Source organism: Aethalodelphis obliquidens, unplaced genomic scaffold, assembly GCF_003676395.1.
Source record: "Aethalodelphis obliquidens isolate GAN/ISIS:26980383/991018 unplaced genomic scaffold, ASM367639v1 scaffold34, whole genome shotgun sequence".
Classification (NCBI taxonomy): Eukaryota; Metazoa; Chordata; class Mammalia; order Artiodactyla; family Delphinidae; genus Aethalodelphis; species Aethalodelphis obliquidens.
In genome coordinates, this window is record NW_020837978.1 from 9,832,284 (window position 1) to 9,859,210 (window position 26,927).

Below are 26,927 nucleotides of genomic sequence, written 5' to 3' on the forward strand. Positions count from 1 at the left end.
AAAAAAAAAAAAAAAAAAAAAAAAAAAAAGCATCACTCTTCTGTTTTTTAAAGACACCTCGTAGTTAGCACAGATGAGTCCTAGGTTAGACAGAAACTCTTCAAAGAGGTCTGACCTCTGTAGGAGAGCGTGCCATGACTTCTTTTGGAGTGAAAAAGGGAAACCACTGCCCTCTTATGCCTGTTCATTCATAGCAATTCTCCATTTCCCTGTGATAAGGTGTCTCTGTAGAACTGAAAGTGCATTTTAAAAGGGGAAAGCCATAGTCCTTGAGAACTTTCTAAATGGCTAGGGACTTGTGTGACATCGTTTTGCAGCTGTAAGCAAAGGTAATGCTGCTTGAGGCAGAGAGGTGACAGTTTCAGGCTCCGGGCAGCTCAGTGTAGTTAACTGACAGCTATCCTCACCTCCACCCCCATCTTGGGCTCCCATTCCTAGGCTGGTGAGATACCATGAAAACATAACCCCTTCCCATGAGATTGGAAGGAAAAGTGAATGTTATCAGATCCTGCTACATAAGCACTCTGGGGCATTGCTTTGGATTGAGAAGCACATGTCCAACCTGGGAGCATCTCACGTCCCCCCAAAATCCTAAGAGCACTTGGCATATGGGGAGATCTAGAGCAGGGGCCCCAGATGTCCTGACCCTTCTGCCTCTTCTGTTGACTAGACATCAGATAGCCCAGACACTGCGACTTCCTTTTTTCCAAACTTCTCTGGGGGGCACTGGATGACTAACACATTCTAGACCAGCAGGACACCAAAGTTGGCGCTTTCTTTGGATAAGCCTTTTGAAAACTAAGCCACCGTGAGAAATACCATGGTAAGGTAAAGCCGGCTAAAGTGCCCCTTGCCCACTCCTCCCCACCGCATCCGCTAAGAGCCCGCCAGGAGCAACCCCGGGCCGCCACGACGGGTGGCTTCAGAACACACCCAGACACAGCTGCTTGGCTTCTCGGTAATTACAACAGTGCATCCATCAGGAATGTTGTCTCCTGCTTTTCTAAAGAGAAAGAAAAATCACCTCCCAGCCACTACCCTCCCTATGATAAAGCCACCCCCAGTCATGTCATGAAAGGGAGCCCAGACCGTCTGGTCTGTTAGGAGGGTGTTTTTTTGGATGGAAGCACTATAAAGGCCCCAGAGGTCATCTGGTCCAGGCTTCGCCTGCCCCCCTCAGCTCTCTGAATGAGCTCAGCGGCTAGCTTCCTACCTTTGGGGGTCAGCATTCTCAGTCCTGGCAGTGGACACTCGAGCTGACTCGTGTCTAAGTGAGCATTTTCTCCAGACCGCCGTCTTCTCTCTCAGCAGCAGGAGGAAGCCACCTTTGAGAGCAATGGGCTTGGGCCAAGCAGCTTTTTCTTGATCTGTTGCAAAAGAAAGCTGATTTCATAAACATGCCTTGGCTCTGCTCACCTTCACGCTGTTCTCTCTCATGTCCCTGCGGTGGGTGGGATAGAGACCACTTATTCTCAGCCCTGTTCTGTTTTCTTACTTTTCTTCCTCTTCAAACTGTATTTGCAGTTGGTCTCTTTCCTCACTCTCAAGCCTTCCAAATTCGTTATGTGGTGGCAAAAAAGTTTGAGGTCTAGGCCCTCTCATCAGATGGACTGGGGGAAGAAGTCACGTGGATGATTAAACATCAACCAGTTAAAGTAATCCAGTCTGTTCAAAAATCTGGACTTAAGGGCTAAACATCTTGAATTTACTAATATACTTCTTAAGGCTTCATTTAATGATAGAGTTACAGTTAGGCCTTTATAATGTTTGTGAGCTCTTTGCCACTCTAAATTTCTTAAAAGGCACTCCTAATTTCTTATAATTGTTTTTTTGTTTGTTTTTTAAAAAATTTTTATTGGCGTATAATTGCTTTACAATGGTGTGTTAGTTTCTGCTTTATAACAAAGTGAATCAGCTATACATATACATATATCCCCATATCTCCTCCCTCTTGCATCTCCCTCACACCCCTCCTATCCCACCCCTCTAGGTCACACAGCACCGAGCTGATCTCCCTGTGCTATATGGCTGCTTCCCACTAGCTATCTGTTTTACATTTGGTAGTGTATATATGTCAGTGCCACTCTCTCACTTTGTCCCAGCTTCCCCTTCCCCCGCCCAGTGTCCTCAAGTCCATTCTCTACATCTGCATCTTTATTCCTTTCCAGCCCCTAGGTTCTTCAGAACCATTTTCTTTTTTTTTTTTTAGATTCCATATATATGTGTTAGCATACGGTATTTGTTTTTCTCTTTCTGACTTACTTTACTCTGTATGACAGACTCTAGGTCCATCCACCTCACTACAAATAACTAAATTTCATTTCTTTTTAAGGCTGAGTTATATTCCATTGTATATATGAGCCACATCTTCTTTATCCATTCATTTGTTGATGGACACTTAAGTTGCTTCCATGTCCTGGCTATTGTAAATAGAGCTGCAATGAACATTATGGTACATGACTCTTTTTGAATTATGGTTTTCTCAGGGTATATGCCCAGGAGTGGGAGTGCTGGGTCGTATGGTAGTTCTACTTTTGTTTTTTTAAGGAACCTCCATACTGTTCTCCATAGTGGCTGTATCAGTTTACATTCCCACCAACAGTGCAAGAGGGTTCCCTTTTCTCCACACCCTCTCCAGCATTTATTGTTTGTAGATTTTTTGTTGATGACCATTCTGACTAGTGTGAGGTGATACCTCATTGTGGTTTTGGTTTGCATTTCTCTGATGATTAGTGATGTTGAGCATCCTTTCATGTGTTTGTGGGCAATCTGTGTATCTTCTTTGGAGAAATATCCATTTAGGTCTTCTGCCCAATTTTGGATTGGGTTGTTTGTTTTTTTAATATTGAGCTGCATGAGCTGCTTGTAAATTTTGGAGATTAATCCTTTGTCAGTTGCTTCATTTGCAAATATTTTCTCCCATTCTGAGGGTTGTCTTTTTGTCTTGTTTATGGTTTCCTTTGCTGTGCAAAAGCTGTTGTTTCATTAGGTCCCGTTTGTTTCTTTTTGTTTTTATTTCCATTTCTCTAGGAGGTGGGTCAAAAAGGATCTTGCTGTGATTTATGTCATAGAGTGTTCTGCCTATGTTTTCCTCTAAGAGTTTGATAGTGTTTGGCCTTACATTTAGGTGTTTAATCCATTTTGAGTTTATTTTTGTGTATGGTGTTAGGGAGTGTTCTAATTTCATTCTTTTACATGTAGTTATCAAGTTTTCCCAGCACCACTTATTGAAGAGGCTGTCTTTTCTCCATTATATATTCTTGCCTGGTTTATCAAAGATAAGATGACCATATGTGTGTGGGTTTATCCCTGGGCTTTCTATCCTGTTCCATTTATCTATATTTCTGTTTTTGTGCCAGTACCATACTGTCTTTCTTGATTACTGTAGCTTTGTAGTTTAGTCTGAAATCCGGGAGCCTGATTCCTCCAGCTCCATTTTTCTTTCCCAAGATGGCTTTGGCTATTCGGGGTCTTTTGTGTTTCCATACATATTGTGCAATGTTTTGTTCTAGTTCTGTGAAAAATGCCATTGGTAGTTTGATAGGGATTGCACTGAATCTGTAGATTGCTTTGGGTAGTATAGTCGTTTTCACAATGTTGATTCTTCCAATCCAAGAACATGGTATATCTCTCCATCTGTTTGTATCATCTTTAATTTCTTTCATCAGTATCATAGTTTTCTGCATATAGGTCTTTTGTTTCCTTAGGTAGTTTTAGTCCTAGGTATTTTATTCTTTTTGTTGCAGTAGTAAATGGGAGTGTTTCCTTAATTTCTCTTTCAGATTTTTCATTATTAGTGTATAGGAATGCAAGAGATTTCTGTGCATTGATTTTGTATCCTGCTACTTTACCAAATTCATTGATTAGCTCTAGTAGTCTTTTAGTAGCATCTTTAGGATTCTCTGTGTATAGTATCATGTCACCTGCAAACAGTGACAGCTTTACTTCTTCTTTCCTGATTTGGATTCATTTTATTTCTTTTTTGTCCCTGATTGCTGTGGCTAAAACTTCCAAAACTATGTTGAATAATAGTGGTGAGAGTGGACAACCTTGTCTTGTTCCTGATCTTAGAGGAAATGGTTTCAGTTTTTCACCATTGAGAACGATGATGGCTGTGGGTGTGACATATATGACCTTTATTATGTTGAGTTAAGTTCCTTTTTTGCCTACGCTCTGCAGGGTTTTTATCATAAATGGGTGTTGAATTTTGTCACGAGCTTTTTCTGCATTTATTGAGATGATCATATGGTTTTTCTCCTTCAATTTGTTATTATGGTTTATCACATTGATTTGCATATACTGAAGAATCCTTGCATTCCTTGGATAAACCCCACTTGTTCATGTTGTATGATCCTTTTAATGTGCTGTTGGATTCTGTTTGGTAGTATTTTGTTGAGAATTTTTGCATCTTTGTTCATCAGTGATACTGGTCTGTAGTTTTCTTTCTTTGTGACATCTTTGTCTGGTTTGGGTATCAGGGTAATGTTGGCCTCGTAGAATGAGTTTGGGAGTGTTCCTCCCTCTGCTATGTTTTGAAGAGTTTGAGAAGGATAGGTGTTAGCTCTTCTCTAAATGTTTGATAGAATTGGCCTGTGAAGCCATCTGGTCCTGGGCTTGTGTTTGTTGGAAGATTTTTAATCACAGTTTCAATTTCAGTGCTTGTGATTGCTCTGTTTATATTTTCTGTTTCTTCCTCGTTCAGTCTTGGAAGGTTATACTTTTCTAAGAATTTGTCCATTTCTTCCAGGTTGTCCATTTTATTGGCATAGAGTTGCTTGTAGTAATCTCTCATGATCCTTTGTATTTCTGCAGTGTCAGTTGTTACTTCTCCTTTTTCATTTCTAATTCTATTGATTTGAGTCTTCTCCCTTTTTTTCTTGATGAGTCTGGCTAATGGTTTATCAATTTATCTTCTCAAAGAACCAGTTTTTAGTTTTATTGATCTTTCCTATTGTTTCCTTCATTTCTTTTTCATTTATTTCTTATCTGATCTTTATGATTTCTTTCCTTCTGCTAACTTTGGGGGTTTTTTGTTCTTCTTTATCTAATTGCTTTAGATGTATGGTTAGGTTGTTTATTTGAGATTTTTCTTGTTTCTTAAGGTAGGACTGTATTGCTATAAACTTCCCTCTTAGAACTGCTTTTGCTGCATCCCATAGGTTTTGGGTCGTTGTGTTTTCATTGTCATTTGTTTCTAGGTATTTTTTGATTTCCTGTTTGATTTCTTCAGTGATCTGTTGGTTATTAAGTAGTGTATTGTTTAGCCTCCATGTGTTTGTATTTTTTACAGATTTTTTTTCTGTAATTGATATCTAGTCTCATAGTGTTGTGTCGGAAAAGATACTTGACACAATTTCAGTATTCTTAAATTTGCCAAGCCTTGATTTGTGACCCCAGATATGATCTATCCTGGAGAATGTTCTATGAGCAGTTGTGAAGAAAGTGTCTTGTGTTGTTCTGGGATGGAATGTCCTATACATATCAATTAAGTCCATCTTGTTTAATATGTTGTTTAAAACTTGTGTTTCCTTATTTATTTTCATTTTGGCTCATTTGTCCATTGGAAAGTGGGGTGTTAACGTCATCTACCCTGATTGTGTTACTGTCGATTTCCCCTTTTACAGCTGTTAGCATTTGCCTTATGTATTGAGGTGCTCCTATGTTGGGTGCATAAATATTTACAATTGTTATATCTTCCTCTTGGATCGACCCCTTGATCATTATGTAGTGTCCTTCTTTGTCTCTTGTAATAGTCTTTATATTAAAGTCTATTTTGTCTGATATGAGAATTGCTACTCCAGCTTTATTTTGATTTCCTTTTGCATGGAATATCTTTTTCCATCCCCTCACTTTCAGTCTGTATGTGTCCCTAGGTCTGAAGTGGGTCTCTTGTAGACAGCATATATACGGGTCTTGTTTTTGTATCCATTCAGCCGGTCTATGTCTTTTGGTTGGAGCATTTAATCCATTCACGTTTAAGTAATTATCGATATGTATGTTCCTATTACCATTTTTTTAAAATTGTTTGGGGTTTGTTATTGTAGGTCTTTTCCTTCTCTTGTCTTTCCTGCCTAGAGAAGTTACTTTAGCATTTGTTGTAAAGCTGGTTTGGTGGTGCTGAATTCTCTTAGCTTTTGCTTGTCTGTAAAGGTTTTCATTTCTCTGTCAAATCTGAATGAGCTCCTTGCTGGGTAGAGTAATCTTGGTTGTAGGTTTTTCCCTTTCATCACTTCAGATATGTCCTGCCACTCCCTTCTGGCTTGCAGAGTTTCTGCTGAAAGATCAGCTGTTAACCTTATGGGGATTCCCTTACATGTTATTTGTTGCTTTTCCCTTGCTGCTTTTAATATTTTTTCTCTGTATTTAATTTTTGTTACTTTGATTATTATGTGTCTTGGTGTGTTTCTCCTTGGATTTATCCTGTATGGGACTCTCTGCACTTCCTGGACTTGACTATTTCCTTTCCCATATTAGGAAAGTTTTCAACTATAATCCCTTCAAATATTTACTCAGTCTGTTTCTTTTTCTCTTCTTCTTCTGGGACCCCTATATATAATTCGAATGTTTGTGTGTTTAATGTTGTCCCAGAGGTCTCTGAGACTGTCCTCAATTCTTTTCATCCTTTTTTCTTTATTCTGCTCTGTGGTAGTTATTTCCACTATTTTATCTTCCAGGTCACCTATCCGTTCTTCTGCCTCAGTTATTCTGTTATTGATTCCTTCTAGAGAATTTTTAATTTCATTTATTGTGTTGTTCATCGTTGTTTGTTTCATCTTTAGTTCTTTTAGGTCCTTGATAAATGTTTCTTTCATTATGTCTATTCTATTTCCAAGATTTTGGATCGTCTTTACTACCATTACTCTGAATTCTTTTCCAGGTAGACTGCCTATTTCCTCTTCAGTTGTTCGGTCCAGTGGGTTTTTACCTTGCTCCTTCATCTACTGTGTATTTCTCTGTCTTCTTCTTGTGCTTAACTTACTGTGTTTAGGGTCTCCTTTTCACAGGCTGGAGGTTCGTAGTTCGCATTGTTTTTGGTGTCCACCTCCAGTGGCTAAGGTTGGTTCAGTAGGTTTTGTAGGCTTCCTGGTAGAGGGAACTGGTGACTGTGTTCTGGTGGATGAGGCTGGACCTTGTCTTTCTGGCGGGCAGGACTGTGTCCAGTGGTGTGTTCTGGGGTGTCTGTGACCTTATTATGATTTTAGGTAGCCTCTGTGCTAATGGGTGGGGTTATGTTCCTGTCTTGCTAGTTTTTTGGCACAGGGTGTCCAGCACTGTAGGTTGCTGGTCGTTGAGTGGACCTGGGTCTTAGCGTTGAGATGGAGATCTCTGAGAGAGCTTTGGCCGTTTTACATTGCATGGAGCCCAGAGGTGTCTGGTGGACCAGTGTCCTGAAGTCGGCTCTCCTACCTCAGAGGCACAGGTCTGACACCTGGCCGGAGCACCAAGACCCTGTCAGCCACATGACTCAGTAGAAAATGGAGAAAGAAAGAATAAAATAAAATAAATTATTAAAAATTAAAAAGTCATTAAAAAAAGAAATGAAGAGAGCAACCAAATGTAAAAAGAAATCCACCAATGATAACAAGCTCTAAAAACTGTGCTAAAAAAAAATGGACAGACAGAACCCTAGGGCAAATGGTAAAAGCAAAGCTATCCAGACAAAATCACACACAGAAGCATACGCATACACACTCACAGAAAGAGAAAAAGGAAAAAAATCCATCTATCTATCTATCTATATATATATAAAGAGGGCAACCAAATCAATAAACAAATCTACCAATGAGAATAAACTCTAAAATACTAAATTAAGATAAACATAAAACCAGAAACAAATTAGATGCAGAGAGCAACCCCGAAGTCTACAGTTGCTCCCAAAGTCCACCGCCTCAATTTGGGATGATTCATTGTCTATTCAGGTATTCCACAGATGCAGGGTATATATCAAGTTGACTGTGGAGATTGAATCCTCTGCTCCTGAGGCTGCTGGGAGAGATTTCCCTTTCTCTTCTTTGTTCGTACAGCTCCCGGGGTTCAGCTTTGGATTGGGCCCCGCCTCTGCATGTAGGTCGCTGGAGGGCGTCTGTTCTTTGCTCAGACAGGACGGGGTTAAAGGAGCCGCTGATTCGGGGGCTCTGGCTCACTCAGGCCGGGTGGAGGGAGGGGCACTGCGTGCGGGGCGGGCCTGCGGCAGCAGAGGCCAGCGTGACGTTGCACCAGCGTGAGGCGCGCCGTGCCTTCTCCCGGGGAAGTTGCCCCTGGATCCTGGGACCCTGGCAGTGGCGGGCTGCACAGGCTCCCAGGAGGGGGGTGTGGAGAGTGATCTGTGCTCGCACACAGGCTTCTTGGTGGCGGCAGCAGCAGCCTTAGCATCTCATTCCCGTCTCTGTGGCCCGCGCTTTTAGCCGCGGCTCGCGCCCGTCTCTGGAGCTCCTTTAAGCAGCGCTCTTAATCTTACCCTCTTTTCGCGCACCCCGAAACAATGGTCTCTTGCCTCTTCGGCAGCTTCAGACTTTTCCCGGACTCCCTCCCGGCTAACCGTGGCGCACTAATCCCCTGCAGGCTGTGTTCACGCCGCCAACCCCAGTCCTCTCTCTGCGCTCCGACCGAAGCCCGAGCCTCAGCTCCCAGCCCCGCCCGCCCCGGCGGGTGAGCAGACAAGCCTCTCGGGCTGGTGAGTGCCGGTCGGCCCTGATCCTCTGTGCGGGAATCTCTCCGCTTTGCCCTCCGCACCCCTGTTGCTGCGCTCTCCTCTGCGGCACCGAAGCTCCCCCCTCCGCCACGCGCCGTCTCCGCCCGCGAAGGGTCTCCTAGTGTGTGGAAACCTTTCCTCCTTCACAGCTCCCTCCCACTGGTGCAGGTCCGTCCCTATTTTTGTCTCTTTTTTCTTTTGCCCTACCCAGGTACGTGGGGCGTTTCTTGCCTTTTGGGAGGTCTGAGGTCTTCTGCCAGCGTTCAGGAGGTGTTCTGTAGGAGTTGTTTCACATGTAGATGTATTTCTGATGTATTTGTGGGGAGGAAGGTGATCTCCACGTCTTACTCCTCTGCCCATCCTGAAGGTCTCTCCCTTATAATTGTTTTAACATGGTAATTTCAGAATAACTTTTACTCATTTTTGGAAAATGCGATTATGAAGCAGGTTTTTGGTCCTTGTGGTGCATTTTTCTTAAGTCGAAGAGTGATGCTGATTTTCGTACCTCAAGATGGTGTGAAGGAGCTCCATCAGATGGTCTCATTCATTTACTTATTAAACAAACCATTAGGGAGTGCCAACGATGAGACCAAACGCGTGTCAATCCTGAATAACTTGTATCTTGGTTTTGTTTTTCATTGTTTATCTTTTTTTGGCTTTAGTATCTACTCCCTCCCTTTAATCCATAGCAGAGGATATTTTAAGTTGGCTGAACTCATAAAAAGCCTCAACTGGGATGCGTTAAATTTTTTACGTTTTGTGTCTTAGTCTGTTTGGAGACTCAAAGATGGGAACTCTTCCAACCAAATGTAGATACTCAGATAGACATGAAATTTTGTGTATTTTTTTCGGGGGTTTGATCCTCACCCCCAAAGCCCACTGGGACCCAGACAGTGTTTCATTTGGGCCGCAGCATCTGTTTAGAGAGGTACTGGAAGATCATTCTGGGCAGGAGCTCAGGCAGAGGTTCCTGAAGGGCAAAGCAAGAAATGAGAACTTTCTACTGTAAGTTGTGTGGACTCCTTGAAAGTCTCTGAGAAGAGTGGGCTTCTGGAAGAGTAAGCTAGCAGCAGTTTAAAATACAGGTTTGAAGGCAGGAGATTAGGGTTGGGAAGGTAGGTTTGGAGACTTGCAAAATCTGGACAGGTAACAATGAGATTAGCAACTGAAGTAAGAAAATTTTAAAGGGTGATGCGTAGAAAAGAGAAAGGGATCTTGTGGGAATCAGATCACCAGACTCTCTTGAGTTGGTTTCCATCCTGGACTCAAAACCTCCCTGGTGTGGTTTCCCACAATTGTCGCTGTGTGGCTCTTCCCAGCTACTGAGCGTTGTTGAGGGAGCACCAACTCCAGCAGCTGATACCCTTTAAAGAGAATAATTTCCAAATTCAGTGTTGCTCCAGAGGCTGTTCACTTCCTCCATTTGGCTTCTGTTTACTCATTGCAGTTGGTTTTTTAAAACAGTCTCCTCAGCCTCTCTGTAACCCAAACTTACTTAAAGTCACCTCAATCTTTATCTTCTTCCCATCAGGCTCCAATAATCCATTTTATCCACTGCTACCACATTAACCCTTCTGAGGCTCCCATGTGATCTGTGCCATTTGTGACCAGATATCTCAGTTCAGATGTTCAGTGACTCAGAGTAAAGTCCTCCGATGACGAATTTCTATAAGTACTTGTCATCCCACCTCTTCTCCTCCCTAAGAACCTTGTTTCACAAAGTTCTCGATCTCTTCCCTACATCTTCAGCCTCTTACTCTGCACTGGCTCTTGCAGCTCAGCCTACTGACGTGATCCCGTCTCCCCATCCTGACACATTTCCTTCAGTTGTGCTCCGTTACCTTAAGAAATAAAGTCCGACTCCTTAAAGAGGTTTGCAAAAAACAAAAACAAAAACTGCATTATCTGGTTCCAAAGCCCTTGTCCTTGAGCGACCATCCTGTTCGGCTGGCTTCTTCCCTTTATACTCAGAGTTCGTTAAAAAATGTAAAGTCTTCATTATCTCCCCAGTCATGGAAAGCAAAACCTTAATTCTTGCTTCTTTGTCCTCCCCCATGTGTATCCGGAAAATTACCAAGATAATTCTTCCCCGTGCTGGATTGCATCTTTTTCTCTGTGTCCCTTCTGTCCCTCCAGACGAGTGTGGTGGCCTCCTCATTACCTTCTCTGCCACCTGTTTCTTCACACTCCAGTTCAAGATGCCATTGCTGTGAAAATGATTCTCCTAAGAAGCACATCTGGTTGTGTCCTGGTGGTAGGTCTTCTCAGTCAGACTGATTAAAATTGAGCCCCTCCTCCACCAAGGCACTCTTGATCACATTTAACTTGTATCATAGTCACTTTTTTTTTTTCTCCCCCAAGCAAGTATCTTTTTTTTTTTTTTTTTTTTTTTTGCGGTACACGGGCCTCTCACTGTTGTGGCCTCTCCCGTTGCGGAGCACAGGCTCCGGACGCGCAGGCTCAGTGGCCATGGCTCACGGGCCCAGCCGCTCCGCGGCATGTGGGATCTTCCCGGACCGGGGCACGAACCCGTGTCCCCTGCGTCGGCAGGCGGACTCACAACCGCTGCGCCACCAGGGAAGCCCAAGCAAGTATCTTCTACCATACTCTGCAGTTGATTTAGCTTGACTGTGGAATGTCTGCTGCTCACCCTACCTCCCAGGGTAGGCTTCCTGAGTTGGAGATTTTTATCTATTTTTATCTCTTTTTATCTGTTTTGCTTACGGACATAGCCTAAGTGTCTGGTACAGAGTGAGCTTTCCATACATGTTTGTTGAATGTCATAATGTCAATCCGCATTTTCGAATTCTCTTCCTTCTCCCTCTGGGTATAGGATAAAACCCAAACACCTAATAAACTTCCCCCAGGCTTGCAGGATCTGGCTCCAGCCCCCTCTCGCACCTCTTACCTCTGGTTCCCCATCTTGGCTGACACTCTGGGTTTCTCTGGGTTTCTTGAAGCTCCCAGACATGCCATGTTCTTTCAGGCCTCTCTGTTCCTTTTGGGTCTCTTCCTCTTTCCAGGAATCCACTCCTCTTTCTTCCTCACGTGGGGAGAACAGTTCCTTTTCTTTCAAAATCTAGCCCCAAATGGTACGTGGCACGCCCGGGGGGTGTTTCCCAACTCTGTGAAGCAGAGTCAGCTTCTCTTTGCCTCCGTTGAATTTGGCGGAGTTCCCCGTCACAGCAGTTTTCCACACTGATGCCTCTGTCTCTTCCGCTAGAGTCTGCTCAACCGTGTCCAGATCTTCTGTGCATCTGCTCCAGAAATAATCAGTGTCTGGCACACTATTAAGTGGTCACTTAAGACAGTGATTGAAAAGAGGGGCTTACCCATGCATTGAACCACGTCAAGTCAAAAGTTCAAAGCGGGCGTCCCTGGTGGCGCAGTGGTTAAGAATCCGCCTGCCAATGCAGGGGACACGGGTTCGAGCCCTGGTCCAGGAAGATCCCACATGCCGCAGAGCAGCTACGCCTGTGCACCACAACTACTGAGCCTGTGCTCTAGAGCCCGCGAGTCACAACCACTGAGCCCGTGTGCCACAACTACTGAAGTCTGCGCACCTACAGCTCGTGCTCCACAACAAGAAAAGCCACCGCAATTAGAAGCCCGCGCACCACAACGAAGAGTAGCCCCCGCTCGCCGCAACTAGGGAAATCCTGTGCGCAGCAATGAAGACCCAATGCAGCCAAAAATAATTAATTAATTAATTAATTTAAAAAAAGTTCAAAGTGCCTCCGCCATGCAATATGTCCAAATCGTTACTGCCTTCCCCCGCCCAATTTATGTCCCCCATGTTCCCAGCTTCCATGAATGAAGGGGGCCACTCCGCCGACGTGAACGTGGCCATCAGGAATGACCTGCCTCCTCTCCCCCATCCACCCAGTCAGTCACGGGTCCTGTTGACTCCTGGCTTCCCAGATGTCACTCAGATTCATCTCCTTCCTTTCCGTCTTGCCCAGGAGCCTTTGCCAACCTGTCGTCATCTGTCACCATTGCACACGGCCCGGCATGTGGTTGAGGGTTCCATATGTATCTGTTGAATGATTGAATCTCCTGGTTAAAACCATATTGGATGGTAGCAGGTAGAACATCAGGCTGTAAGATCGAGATTCCAAGAACAGCCTGTGTTGCAAAGTCCAGGAAATTTTTCTGAAGGATGGTGTCAAGAGGCCCAGCAGAGTGGTTCTGGATTGGCCGCAGCTCTAGATGTAATTGGACTTTCTGGAACGGCAAGTCCCTCCCACCTGCCTTGATTTCACCAAGGAGGTTATTTTCTCAGAGTATGCCTGTCATAAAAATTCAAGTCAGGGCCTCTTTACCTCACTGAGATCTATAGATGCTCATGTACGTTGGAAAAGAGTTTTATTCCAAGTGCTAAGCGGTCAGAGTGATTGTGGCCCTTAAGAAAGGGTCCCCTGGGCATTATGAGTTTGAAGGTCTTCATGTCCTCAAAACGTCAAGCTGTTGGGATTAGGCTAGATGGTACCTAATGTCACGCTCAACTCTCAATTTACAGGAATTTTTTTTTTTTATTAAAGCAAAGCACCAGGAACAAAAAGACCTAAACGAATTGTGGCAATTGTAAAATCTTATGAAGTGTAAGTGTTTCTAAACATGGTCAGTGGATTTTAAGGCGGATGCACTCGTTCGGTAGATGCTAGTACTTCTGCAGGTCTGGGTGAAGCATGGTTGTAGGAAAGAGCATTGTGGGTGGTGGAGTTGTTGGCGCTGGAATAGACGGTTGATAAATGTTTTCTCCCTCCTCTTTTCTCAGCTGACGGTGTTATAGTGATGGCATTGCCAAGTCTTATTTGAGAAAGTGCTGGGCCAGTAGCTACACTGTCATTTGACTCTTTGGATGCCCTGTCCCTGCCTCGTAGGGGAGGCTCTGATGGGTCAGGGGCGCTCCGTTCCTCCTCCAACACCTCATCCTTTTGCTCAAGCCTAGGTGAAGGCTGGGCAAATTTGGTTGGGGTGCTCCAGATTCCTAGGGTTGGGCTGACTGTCACCAGCCTTTAGAACACGTTGGTAGGACTTCCATTCCAAAAGGCAGAAAGAGAAACGGAAGTTGGGTCATGTGGTTTCTGTCATCTGTAACCATGGCAAGCATTGGCCATCTGTGAGGCTCCCATTTTAACACTTTTCCTTCCCTCGCTCTTTTCCATCTCTTTCTCGGGAAAACAAGCTGAGGAAGTGGAGAGGCTGGCGGCAATGCGATCTGACTCCCTTGTCCCGGGTACCCACACCCCACCCATCCGGAGGAGGAGTAAGTTTGCCAACCTGGGAAGGATTTTCAAGCCTTGGAAATGGAGGAAGAAGAAGAGTGAAAAGTTCAAACACACGTCTGCAGGTAAGGTTATGTTTTCCTTTGTTTCTCGTCGGGCGTTTGTTGACTTCAGCTCTGTACGTTCATTCGTAGAATTTAATTACCCCAGGCTGTCGGAACCAAAGGAAGAGAATCCAGCCTTAGGGTTGCTCTTGTGTTTAGTGATCCTTCAGAATGATGGAGAATGGCTTTTAGGTCCTATGTGTGTTCTCATGGCTCAGGTTTTTGGTTGTTGCTTTGCAATTTATAAAACCACCACTTCTATTTGATCTATAAATAGCTGAACTTAGAACTCCACCTTTCCCATACCTGTATGCTTTCATTCTAGCGTTGACAGTCTGTTTCTCATTTTTCATCCTTATTTTCCCCGCTCCCGTAAAAATCAACACAGGAGCAGAAAGTAAGTTATAGATGGTTATTGGCAGATAGGAATAGGTTATTTCATGGAGACAAAAGCTTGAGTAAGCGAAGCATCATTGTAATGACAAAGATAACTATATAGTTCATAGCCGAGTGGACGGCAAAGGAATCTGGGTAAAGTCAGCGTGGCAGGGGTGTGAAGAGCACAGACTCTGGAGTCAGACTGTATGAGTTCAAGTCCCAGCTCTGAAACTTGGTGGCTGCATGACCTTGCTCAATTTAACTCTGTACCTGTTTCCCACCTGTAAGATAGGGGTGAAAATAGTACCTTACATGACTTAGTGTTTGTGGGGTGTTTATGGCGGCACGTTATGTGGGTATTTTTTAATAAGTAAGAGTATTGCAGAGGGAGATGTATAGGGAAAGAAACATGAAGAGTTCTGATTTGACCCTGTCGGGTTTGACATGAGGTGATGGAGGAGCCGTGCAGATTCTTTTTGTTTGTTTTGTCCTGATTTTGGTACCCGGGTCATTCCAGGGCTACTCTGGGGCTTTTATTTCCTTCTTCCTCTGTGTCCTCAAAAATTCAGCCTGTTCTCCCTCTTCCGCAGAATCATCACCTCCTCTGTTTCTTGGTCCTCTCCCCGCTTTGGCTCACGTCTAAACTGTGAAATAGGCAATGATCTGCTTCTTGTACATGAATACTCGTCCACAAATCTGAGAATTTTCATGCTAGCTGCTTTGGGGAATGAAAGGGAAGAACAAACATAGGAAAGTTGGAATCTGAAACAGGTCTCATGGTAGACATCCCCAGTTTCGTGCTTTCTGACTGTTTCTGAGATGGAAACCTCAGTGCCCTGTGGCTGTATATAATTTGTTCATTCCTGAGATTACAGTGAACCTCCGAATTCCATGAATTTCTAAATTGTCACGCCGCTGACATTTACCTGACTACACCCCACTCTTCACCTGACTGCATTCTCCCTTTTGGTCATTGTACAGACTTGTTAAGGTCGCTTGTGTAGGTCGCTTGTGTAGGTCGCTTACGTATTTGTAAACACTACTGAGGGATTTACGTGCAAGGGAAACTCTAATGGATGACTCCTCTGTGTCCCCTAAGAGTGAAACCGAATAGGGCACTTACATCATTGCCTTGGAGAGGAGAAATCTAAATGAAATATATTTTCAGGCAGAGCGAGGGGTAAGACATGTGAACAGCAAAGAAGAAGGGAATGTTCTGTAAGCACTGGAAAAAATAACAATAAAGATTCCACAAGTTCCGGGCTTCCCTGGTGGCGCAGTGGTTGAGAGTCCGCCTGCCGATGCAGGGGACGCGGGTTCGTGCCCCAGTCCGGGAGGATCCCACACGCCGCGGAGCGGCTGGGCCCGTGAGCCATGGCCGCTGAGCCTGTGTGTCCGGAGCCTGTGCTCCGCAACGGGAGAGGCCACAACAGTGAGGCCTGCATACTGTGCAAAAAAAAAAAAAAAAAAAAGATTCCACAAGTTCCTTTACGATGGTCTTCCTGACTCTGCTATGAAAATGGTTTGTAATAATACACACATCCATTTAAATAGTTGCCATTTGTCAGCATGAATTCCCGCATGACGGTGGCAGGTGCATTTCCTCCTGGCATTCCAGAGCTTTGCGTAGTCCATTTGGCAAGACCACAGGGCGAAGGTCTGGTGCGTCTCATGTGAAATGGCACCTGAACCATCGTGCAGACTTTTTAAGGTGTCGGAGGGCTTCCCTGGTGATGCAGTGGTTAAGAATCCGCCTGCCAATGCAGGGGACACAGGTTCAAGCCCTGGTCCGGGAAGATCCCACGTGCCACAGAGTAACTAAGCCTGTGCGCCACAGCTACTGAGCCTGTGCTCTAGAGCCCGCCTGCCACAACTACTTAAGCCCACGCACCTAGAACCCGTGCTCTGCAACAAGAGAAGCCACTGCAATGAGTAGCCCCGCATGCAGCAACAAAGACCCAGTGCAGCCAAAAAAAGATGTTGGAGAACTTGTCCTTTGATGGATGCAAGTACAGTGGCATCAAACTACTCATGAACCATTAAAAGTCTGAAAATGTTTTCATTTAAAACTTTTGAGAGAAAGAATTAAAACATGAGACAGGCAAAGTTGCAGCTTTAATCCTTATTATTATCTGTTCTTAGCAAGTTCTTGTGATCTCGAGGGCCAAACTGATTAATTTGGCAACCGAATGCCGTATTTGTATGTGGTTTTATTGTATTTTATTTTTTTGTATGTGGTTTTATTTTAAAGAGACATATTCAGCTCCTGAATCAGAGAAAATAGAGGATAGACTAGAGCATATCTATATATCGTGATGGATGGTTATATGATATAACAAGCTATTCTAGGTTTTTTAAAATCAGTGGTTTACACTGTAGTATCCTTTGTTCTTAACTGGATTCAGAAATGTTATTCCTTATTTTTGGAAATAAGGAGAGACTTTCTGTGCTAGTTTTTAGCTCCAAGGAGAAAAATACTGACAATTTAAGGATGTTTAGCATGATAAATTGTATATATGTTCAAATAGTACTTTGAAGTACAGACTTTCCTATGTGTGGATAAGAGTCAAATATTAAATACACAAGAGGGTTGACTGTGGGAATATTAATTGTTTGGCCAATTTTAACTGTTACACATTTACTTGTCTTATACGTGTGTGTCTGTAATGTCCTTTCATATGTACAATAATTTCCACAATTTTAAATACAAAGAATAAGTCCAGATATTACATTTATATTATGTATTTGTATTTAAAGTTGTGTGCTTTCTTGATTACATGAAAGGACATTAATACAATGCATACTTGGCCTGTTATTATTTCCACAGCGAGTTAGTTACCTTTATAATTTGCCGGAATTAGCTATACTGTAGTTTTACTGTAACTCAAGTTACAGGATGTATGTGTCTGTGTATGCAGCATTTTCAAACGTGCACCCAGAAATCTTGCTTTGTAAGTCATGGTAGCAATAAGAAAACTACATTGGAAAACTATGATGTCAACATTTTCCTTAACTTTGGCATCAATAATTACATGAATTTTTCAAAGACCGATCTCCACGTCCCATGCTGCTCAGACATCTTCCTATTGTAAGCTGGAGGCTGGTGTCCTTAAACGGCCTTCAGCACTGAACTCTGGTGGAGAAAACACTACAGGACAAAAAGCTTCTCTCAGAAGCATCCCCGCATCACATGACAGTAGGAGTAAAACAGTAATGGATAGAACATAAAATAATGGGTCCTCGGGGAGATCTCAACATGCCTTTCAGCCTGTCCTCAGAGGCTCTGTCCAGGGCCTGTGAAGCAATTAGCCTGACATGTCCAACTTCTTCTGTAGAATCAGCGACAGGGGTCCACGACACATTCCACACCTGCCCCAGGAGCAAAGACAGATGACAACATCCCCTCTGAAATAGAATCGACAGGGCCTCCCCAAAATAGTCAGCTGCAGCCATCTTATCCAGATTCCTTGGAAATGAGGATTGTATTTATAGAAAAGCAGAACTGGCAGGAATAAGCTGTGAAGACGCCACCGAGTTATGCTTTTATTTCCTCTTGAAAGAAAATCATAAGCTGCGAGAGTTGGCCCTGGAAGCCTACAACGTGCCAGAATTCGCTTTGTGCTTCTAAGCGTTCCTGCACCCCTAGGGCCTTGAGCAAAAAAATTAAAAATAAAAACCTTTTCCGGAGTGCCTACCACTGACTGAAACCGGCTGTGGGAGTATGACTGCGAGCGGAAACCGGACCTTGTCGGTGAGCTCATGGCATGCACGGTGTCTCTGGAGAGACAGTCAGATTACAAGAGTAAAGGTTAAGATCACAGCTGTGATAAGGACAGTGAAGGGAAGCTACTTGAAAGAATGAGGGGGGCGGGGCTTGAGGGAGTAGGGAAACTTTCCTAAGGAAGAGAAGTTTGAGCTGGGATGTGAAGGAGGCGTAGGAATTTAGAAAATTAGCCTTCCAGGTAGCAGAAACAGCATGTGCAAAGGCCCTGTGGTGGAAGAAGCAGGGGTCAGCCAGCTAGGAAGGCAAGGATGACCAGTGGCTGGAGAATGGAAAGCAAGGAGTGTGGGGTGGGCTGAGGATATCTACCTGGCCAGAGGTTAGGATTTCAGACTTCTGTAAACCGTAGGGAGTTCAGAAACGATACCCACTTGGCATGTTGCGCTTATGTATTTGCCAAGCACTGCCACCTTCGCTAAAAAAAGGTAACAGTGCAGACAGACATCTCCCAAAGGTTATGGTCTTGAGGGAAAAACAGGTAGTTAAGCCAATACTCACAACAAAGTATAAGCAACAGAAGACGCGCAGGGGCTTCAGGAACTCAAAGGAGACAAACCCAACTGAGCTATAACTTACTAGGAAAGGTTTCCTAGAGAAATGAATGTTTAACCAAGGAATTAGGCAGTGAATGTGTGGAAGTCTTCTCTCCCAGTGGAAAGAACAGGATGTAAGAAAGCCTGGAAAAGAGAGGAGGAGAGATCGGCAATCTATAGCTTGGAAAGAGGTTGTGGTTTGGAAAGGACTGTTGGGCAGGGAGGAGTACAGAGTACTGAGAGATGAGGTTGAAGAGGTGGGCAAGGGTCTGCTCATAAAGGTTCTTAGTAGAACGTCGTGGAGTCTGGGCTTTATCCTGATGCATTACTCTAATGAAGCTATCAGAAGACTTGCCTTTTTGAAAGATCATTCTCTATGCTATGGGAAGAGTTTGGAGTGGTACCCAACGTTATTTTCAAGTTGTTAATATAACTTCTTCCATATATTTGTGTCTGTAATGAGAGAAAATTTACTTGTGAGAGAATTAAGAAGATACCTCGTTGCTGTCACATCCAACGGAATATTAAGTGTGTCTGTTGATTCTGGCAACAAGGAAACTGGTTAGCAGGTGGTTAATTATTACTGTTGGGGAGAGATGAAGATAACCTAGGCTAAAAGAGTGGCATTAGGAGCTACAGGCTGTGAACAGTTGCAAGGGATATTTAGGAGACAGAATGAGCAGGACGTGATTACAGGTTGGATGTGGAGGATAAAGGAAGAATAAGAACCACGCTCTTGTTTCTCTCTGAGCAGTGACATGCCGTTAGATGGATGGAGGTGCCACATAGTACATCGGGTTTATGGGCAAAATGAGCTTTTATTGGGGGGCATGCTGACTTTTATGTGGTTCCAAGATACCCCAGTTGGAGGGATATTCGTTGAAGCCATGGGATGAAAACTCCAAAGGAGAATTTGACATGGGAAGCAAAGAGGGGTTGTGGCAGCCCCCTGAGGACCACTCACCTGTAAGTTATGAACACAGGGAGCAGCAGAGTCTACAGGGAAGGCAGATAAGGCCCGCCAGAGAATTAGGAGGAAAACCAGGAGGGGGCCATTGGTATCTCCTGACCGGAGCAGGAGAGAGTTCAAGAAAGGAGGAGGGTCCACTCTGCCAGGTCCCGGCAAGATGGTCAGGACTGAGAAGTGTCTGGAGCGTTCAGTGACAACTCATTACTGGTGCCCTTGGGGAGAACAGTTTCGGGAAGCTGCATGGCTGGGAGTTTAGAAAGCATATGGTTATGGTGTGAGTGAGACTTGAGGAAGCAGACTACTTCTTTTAAGGAGTTCGTCTGGGAGGGAGAAGGAGAAGTATAGAGTAATCACCAGAAGGGGGTAGAGCTTGAGGGAGGTGTTTTTTTGTTTGAGATTGGTTGGATTGTGTCAAGATGCAGAGTTCACCTTAACATGGCTTTGGCATTCCAAGGGGAATAGAAACACCAGCGCAGCGACTGTGAGGCCAAATAACTGTATTTCCACGCATTTTTCAGTGATGACAAGTCTCATGACTAGGAGAAAGACATGCAAATAATCAGAGCACTGTTGAGCATCTGATTTTAATAAGAAATCATCAAGTTGTGTAGCTTTCAGCACCTGGCTGGATCACAGTTCTCTTTGTACGATTGGAAAACTCAGTTTCTTTAAAAAAAAAAGAATGAGCATGGACAGGCACAGAATCTTCTTACCTGCGTATCCATCATGACTCACAAAGGGAACATCTAGAGGTTAGAAGGCAAAGTAGACTTAGAGGCCCTATTTTTTTTTAAGAGTTTTTTTCTTCTGTTTTTATTATTTTTTTAATGAATTTATTTTATTTGTTTATTTTTGGCTGCGTTGTGTCTTCGTTGCTGCGCACGGGCTTTCTCTAGTTATGGCGAGCGGGGCTACTCTTCGTGTTGGTGCGTGAGCTTCTCACTGTGGTGGCTTCTCTTGCCGCTCAACATGGGCTCTAGGCACGTGGGCTTCAGTAGTTGTGGCACGAGTGCTCAGTAGTTGTGGCACGAGCGCTCAGTAGTTGTGGCTCTCAGGCTCTAGAGCACAGGCTCAGTAGTTGTGGCGCATGGGCTTAGTTGCTCCATGGCATGTGGGATCTTTCCGGACCAGGGCTCAAACCCATGTCCGCTGCATTAGCAGGTGGATTCTTAACCACTGAGCCACCAGGGAAGTGTAGAGGCCCTATTTTTAAAGGACATCTCTAGGAGGTACAGGCTAAAGGTTGTGGGAATCGGCACCCTCCCGGAGTGGGGATTGTAAAGATATCATTGTTACCTCTCAAAGTGCATGTTATCCAGCACTCTTTGCTTGCATGTCAAGACTATATGGTCCTTGATGACAGCGATCCTGCCTTTGCCTCTCTGTCCCCCAGCATTAAGTAGAGCACCTGATGTAGCGGGTACCCGAATGCAGTGGCCAGCCAACTGTACTGTTGAGGTCCTCTGTTTAATAGGTCTGAAAGGGGAGAGGTAAGGACAGTGATTGAAGCATAAGCTGGAAGGTCCCGGCCTTGGAAGAACTTGCCATCATCCACGAATGCTTTTCAGTTTCTCAGAGCCGTACACAGGTCAGGTTATTTGGGCAGCACTGTTGCTTGGGTTATCTGTTGCTATGGGACCAAACACCCCCAAACTTAGTGGCTTAAAGCGACAAACTCAGTTGTATTATGTTCTGTGACTGGGCTCAGCTGGGTGGTTGCTCAGCTGGTGTCGCTTGGGGTCTCTCACGTGTTTGCAGGCAGATGGGATTGGAGTCATTTGGAGACTAACCAGGCCATGGGGAGAGCTGTATGCCTCTCTCCTCCAGGCATTCTCAGTGCCAGTCCGTGTGGTCTTTTCCCGTGGTCTCTCCAGCAGGATGACTCAGGGCCCCCAAGAATGTGAAAGTAGAAGCTGCCAGGCCCGTTAAGACTCAAGTCCAGAATTGGCGCAGTATCCCATTTGCAGTATTCTGTTGCTTAAAACAAGTCACAGGAGCAGCCCAGACTCATTGTTGGAGCAAACGAAACAAGGGTGTGAGTGCCAGGAGCATGGTTCATTGGGTGCCAGTATTGGAAGCCAGCTACCTCCATTGTTGAGGTCTAAGAAAACTGCAGGTGCTCCTTATTCCCTTCTTTCCAGGTAGACTGCTTTTACAATTTTATACTGACAACAACAACAGCAGTTGCTATAATCTGTTGGGTTTTCTGTGAATGTGACACGTGCATGACCCTGTCCGGGCGTTATTACTTTACTTTCACAACAGACCTACATAGTGTTATTAAGCCCATTTGGCAGGTGAAGAAACTGAGGCTTAGCGCAGCTAAATACTTTCCAGTTAGAAATGGAAGAGTTGGAACTTGAACTTAACCTGGAATCTTATCACTTACATTGTGTTTCGGGTCCATGAGTGTGGGAACTCATAATTCAGATGCTTTAAAACGTATCATTCATCTGCACTGAACAGTGATGTGACAGGACACTTTCCTTTTCTGACTTATCTCTAGAAAGCTGAAATGTGAAGGAAGAGAATCGCATCAATAGGCACCAACCCTGGAGGTCCTAACGTCTTTCTTGAATGCCCTTAGAGGCAGGGGTTAACAGCTTACCCATCTTTGTATCATACAGTATCTAGTTCAATGCCATGTATACCACAGACACTTCCTGTTTGTTGAATGGCTAAGAAAGAATAAATTGACACTGGCTGCAAACAAATACCATTCAAAACCATTACATTTATGTTTGCAGTAGAACAAGATGTCTTTCTGCTCTTTGGTACATAGAAACAAAAGATGCATGGATTAGGTAAGCAGACAGTGACCACGCAGACCTCTGGAGCAGGTGCTAGATTTAGGGCTAGACATTTGCAGAACTGATTCTGAAAGGACACAGGCCTTACAGCATTTGTCATAAGGTGTCTGCTTGGCCACTGACTTCCAAGATAATCTGGAGTTCTATGTGAGGAGGTCGTGTGGACCACTGGTTAGGGCACAGACCCCACAGCCTGACTGCTGAGCTCTCTCAGGCAGGTTATTTGTACTGTCTGAGTTCAGTTCCCTCAGCTAAAATAGGAATAAAACTGACACTTCCTAAAGCTGTGAGGGTGGAAAAAAAAATTAGTTGTGGAAGCTCTTAGAATCATACCTCGCATGTAGTAAATTTTTTGTAAGTTTTATCTACCATTATTTCTTTTTTAGAAATGCATTAAAAAGTAAGCAAACATCCAAGAGAAACAAAAGACTTCTTATTTCATAGTTTCAGTTTTTGGATGGTGTGTGTGTCTCTCAGATGACAATTCTCATGAGCTCCTCTTAGATTTTGGGAATGTTTGTTCAGGTACTGGGTGTAGGAGTTTGCTTTTAGACACATCGTACAATCCCACCAAGCTGGAGTTTACGCCGTGTTTTCCTAGGTACCAACAAGTTAGGTCACTAAAGTATTTCCTCTTCTCTAAGAATTTACAATTAAGTGGACACACACAGTGGCCCCTGAGGAAGTGCTTCATCCTGTTTTTCCTTTGCTGCATCGTAGGCAAAAATACTGATGTATGAAGAGGTGTTCTGGGGGGAAAAAACAACGAGCATGTAATCTGAAAATCAGATCTCTGTGGCAAGTCAGAATGCTCAAAAGTAGAGAAAGACGTAGGCAGGATACCGTGTGCTTTATTTTCCAGACCTGGGCATCTTTGACAGTAAAATGAGATGCCATTACTATTTCTGCCAGGATAATAAGTGCGAGGTGGGCCCGTGCCAGGCAAGGCGGGGAGAATGGAGACGCTAAAGCCACATGGACATAAGTTGCAGACCCTGAGGCCAGTTCTGTTCTGCAAACACAGTAGAAGTACCAGTTAACTTGCAAGGCGTAGTGGAAAGAGCCGTCGGGACTGAGACTCATAAAAACATTCAGACAGCCCTCAACTGCCTGCCATTTCAGTGGAATCCATTAATGGTGGTTGAGTCCCTTAGCATAGTTACAGAAGTAAATTTCTTTGTTCCCAGCCCTCATATTGTGTGTCTCTCTCCTCTCCCGCACTTCTGCTGGGTGTCTTGATCGGAAATTTTGTCCCAGGGCCAGTTTCTTTGGCTAATCATGGATTCTGTCTTCCTTCGACACCTCTCCCCGCGGTTCTTGTCTGTGACCCTGGTCAGCTCCCAGGCCAGCAAGCACGATGCCTTCCCCACCTCCAGGCCCTCCAGGAGCATACCTCACGCTCTGCTGCCACCTCTCCCTGGACCAGCCCTGACGGCCATGCTCCACTGGCCCTGAGCGCTTCCCGGCTGGGCTCACCACATTCTTCTTTCCTTATGCTTCTTCCTCGCGTCCTTTCCCTTCTCATTCTTACCCTCCCCTTTCCTTCTGGGAGCACTCATCTGTCCCATCTGAAGCTCTGATGTCTCCTGAGTCCATTACATTCTTAGTCATTTGCTGGCTCCATCGATACGGTGGCAGTGGGCTCAGATCTCTGGTGGCAGGTTCAGCCTCTGCCCTGAGGCTAGCCCTTGGCTGGCCCTCCCCACCATCACCTAAATAAGCATGTGTGCACCAAATGCCTCATTTCTGCCCTAACAGGCTTCCAGTCCGGAAGCACCCTGACTCTCTGAATCATCATTCACTTTGGGGACACTGGAAATCAAGCATCTATTTTAGCTCCTTATTCAGTCCAATTACAGTGTGCACTCTTCTCTCACGACTGTCGCTTTAATATACAACCACGCCTCGTTTCATCATGCTTCGCTTTATTGCGTGTTGAAGATGATGCATTTTCTGCAGGTTGAAGGTTTGTGGCTACCCTGTGTCCAGCAAGTCTATCGGCACCATTTTTAAACAGCATTTGCTCACTTCCTGTCTCTGTGTCACACTTGGGTCATTTGTGCAGTATTTCAAACTTTTTTATTAGTTGTTATGGTGATCAGGGATCGACTCGCTGAAGGCTCAGATGACGGTTAGCAATAAAGTATCTTTAAATTAAAGTATGTATGTTGTTTCTTAGAATGCTGTTGCACACTTAATAGACTACAGTATAACGTAAACATAACTTTTATATGCCCTTGGAAACCAAAAAAATGTATGTGGCTTGCTTGACTGTGATCTTGGCTTGATCGTAGAGATCTGGAACCGAACCACAGTGTCTCTGAAGTCTGCCTGTAGAGATTCACCTTCTGTGTTTCCCCAGAATTCTTTGACCTTTTCCCTTGGACTTTATTCACTGTAAACACAATAATAACATATTACCACTAGTCATAACAGTGGTAGTAGGGGATAGTTGGGTGCCCACTGCATGGCAGATACTGAATGAACTTCGATACAGTTCTCACAGCCTTAACGGTCCTGGGCAATTACTCCGAATATCTGTTTTATACATAAAGATAATAAGACTTAGGACTAGTAACTTCCCAGGGTCCCTTGGCAGGTCAGTGGTAAGGCCCTAAACGATATGAATGCAAGCCCGTCTCACACCGAAGTCTTCTAGGCTTTGCCCGGAAATTTCACTGTTACACGTGACTTGGAAGCAGAAAGAGTGAAAAGGTTACGATGTAGGTATATCTAGGTAGACAGATATTAAACACACTTGAATTCAGAAAGCAGATCCCATTAAGAAAACAAAATAATATTGGAAATAAGACTCGGTGTTCAGTGATTAATGCTGGCATTTCTCAGGCAGAGAACAATACCTCTATGATGTATATGAACGTGTTTTTTAAAAAAATGATTTCTTCTATGTGTTGGTTGATTTGTGGTGGTGTTGGTTTCCTCGTAAAGTTGTAGGAGATAGAGGAATGACATTAGGCAGTGAATCAATTATGATTTGGGGCTTGTTTGCCTAAAACAAATATCAAGTAACCTTAATAAGAGAATACACAGCCCACACATGAATCAGATTGTTTCTGAAGGTCAGTTTTAAAGGTCTTCCTTCTTCTTTTGGTTAGCCCAGGGGTGAGTTAGAGTGGGGGCAATGCATGAATAGAATATAAACTGGGTGAGGTATTCATGAAATCATATGAATGAAAGAAAGCATTGTGTGTCGAGAACCGGCCTTGAGTGGCAGTCTGACCTGGGGAGGGAGGACCTGGGTGATAACCTCAAATACCACAGAGGACTTTCCTGTCTCGTCCCAGTGAGTTATAATGAAGCGATGCTCTGAGAGGTCTTTGTGGAGTAGAAGAGAGGAGGGCTGATGATGTTGAGATGCAGATGTGATTTCGGCATAGAAGACTGTTGTAACATTTAGTCTATTTTTGTCCTCCAATAACCAAGCGTGAGTTTCTAAAGAGAATGAATGTCTCTTCTGTGGCATAGCAACGTCTTCGTGTCCTTGGAAAGGCTGCTTTGTCCCATAGTACCAGGATCTATGTTCTCTGGCTTCTTGGGAGCCGTGAAAGGCCCTGAAATTGTAGGAAGCTGCCTCCTACCACTGCACCTGGTTGTCAAGGGCGCACGTGAAAAGGGCCTTTGAATGCTTCCCAGCCTCCGGGAAGGGGTTGTTTAATGAGGTAGTTTGAGCAGCATGGTAATTACAGTTCCAGGTGTTTCTATGAAGATTCTGTGAAGCAACTATGAACTGTCATTTTACAACATCATTTTATAATAATATATTCCTAAGTGAAAAAAAAGTTATACAGTTTCTCCACTGTAGCACAAAACTCTGTTTCGTGCATGGACAGCTGGAAAGATTTATTAACAGAAAATTTGCCATTACAATGAGGATCGTTCTTGCCTGCCTCATGAATGACTGAAACTTGATAGATTTGGGTCAGGTCGATATTTACAGAGATACCCATGATAATGGGCCTTCCATGATGGCTGTAGTCACATCAGTTTCTGGTTGTTTTGTAAAGACAACTGGGCTCTTGTGTGTTGAATGCTAACCGTAGATATATAAATATCTCTAAAAAGAGAAAGAGTCATGTTATGGTATTACCACAAACTGCCTCCCCATGTAAGGTAATTAGTGTCATAATTTTGTATCTAGATTCTAAATAAGAAAACTTGAGATTTTTTTTTTTAAATAAAAGATTCCATTAAAGCTTGAAAATAGAAAATTCACCCTTCATCCTTGCATGCTTACAAATTAGGATCATTATACATATCTGCTTACATTCATTCATAGTGACTTCACATAGATGAAATCAAAACATAACTCAGCTTCGTGTGCCCGACACACAGTGAGGCCAAACAAACTGAAAAGTCAGAGTTTGGAGCACAGAAAGGTTTATTGCAGGGCCGTGCAAGGAGAATGGGTGA

The 26,927-nt window shown here is 44.1% G+C and overlaps 1 protein-coding gene across 1 annotated transcript in view; it reads left to right on the forward strand.

Annotated features, from left to right (window-relative positions):
- The window catches only part of PHACTR1 (phosphatase and actin regulator 1), a 253,885-nt gene that overhangs the window by 30,994 nt on the left and 195,964 nt on the right, over positions 1–26,927 (forward strand). The window contains exon 2 of the mRNA XM_027128382.1: positions 13,881–14,045. Within this exon, the coding sequence (XP_026984183.1) occupies positions 13,881–14,045 (165 nt within the window). The remainder of the gene's footprint in view (positions 1–13,880; positions 14,046–26,927) is intronic.